General features: G+C 43.0%; 1 protein-coding gene across 1 annotated transcript in view; it reads right to left on the bottom strand.

Moving 5' to 3' along the window:
- Positions 1 to 6: 6 nt before the first annotated feature.
- The window catches only part of LOC107655469 (MAU2 chromatid cohesion factor homolog), a 20,170-nt gene continuing 19,762 nt past the window's right edge, over positions 7 to 414 (bottom strand). Inside the window, 1 exon segment of the mRNA XM_016442966.1 lies at positions 7 to 143. Within this exon segment, the coding sequence (XP_016298452.1) occupies positions 69 to 143 (75 nt within the window). The 3' untranslated portion in view covers positions 7 to 68.

Genomic DNA, 414 nt, shown 5'->3' on the forward strand with positions numbered 1-414 from the left:
GTGTGTGTGTGAGAGTGTGTGTGTGTGAGAGAGTGTGTGTGTGTGTGAGTGAGTGTGAGTGTGTGTGTTTAAAGCAGGCTGGCCAGGCTGGTGGTGGGTCCATTCTGAGCTTGAATCTGCACAGGAGGAGGGCCTTCAGTCCACTGAAACACACAGAAAACCTCGTCAAACAACTCCATTTACATCATTCACATCAAAATAAACAGTCTCTCATGTGGGAATGAATTATGAGATATTCCTAACATCAAACAAAAACACAAGCTGTCAGTGTTGATGTTTGTTATTAATCTAATGCAAAACACTATTACAAATGGACAGAGATTTTCCTGATCTTTCCATTCTCAGGTGATGTGTGTGTGAGCGTGTGTGTGTGTGTGTGTGTGTGTGTGTGTGTGTGAGCGTGATTTTGTGTTT

This window comes from Sinocyclocheilus anshuiensis, unplaced genomic scaffold (genome assembly GCF_001515605.1).
Source record: "Sinocyclocheilus anshuiensis isolate Anshui unplaced genomic scaffold, SAMN03320099.WGS_v1.1 scaffold1116, whole genome shotgun sequence".
Lineage (NCBI taxonomy): Eukaryota > Metazoa > Chordata > Actinopteri > Cypriniformes > Cyprinidae > Sinocyclocheilus > Sinocyclocheilus anshuiensis.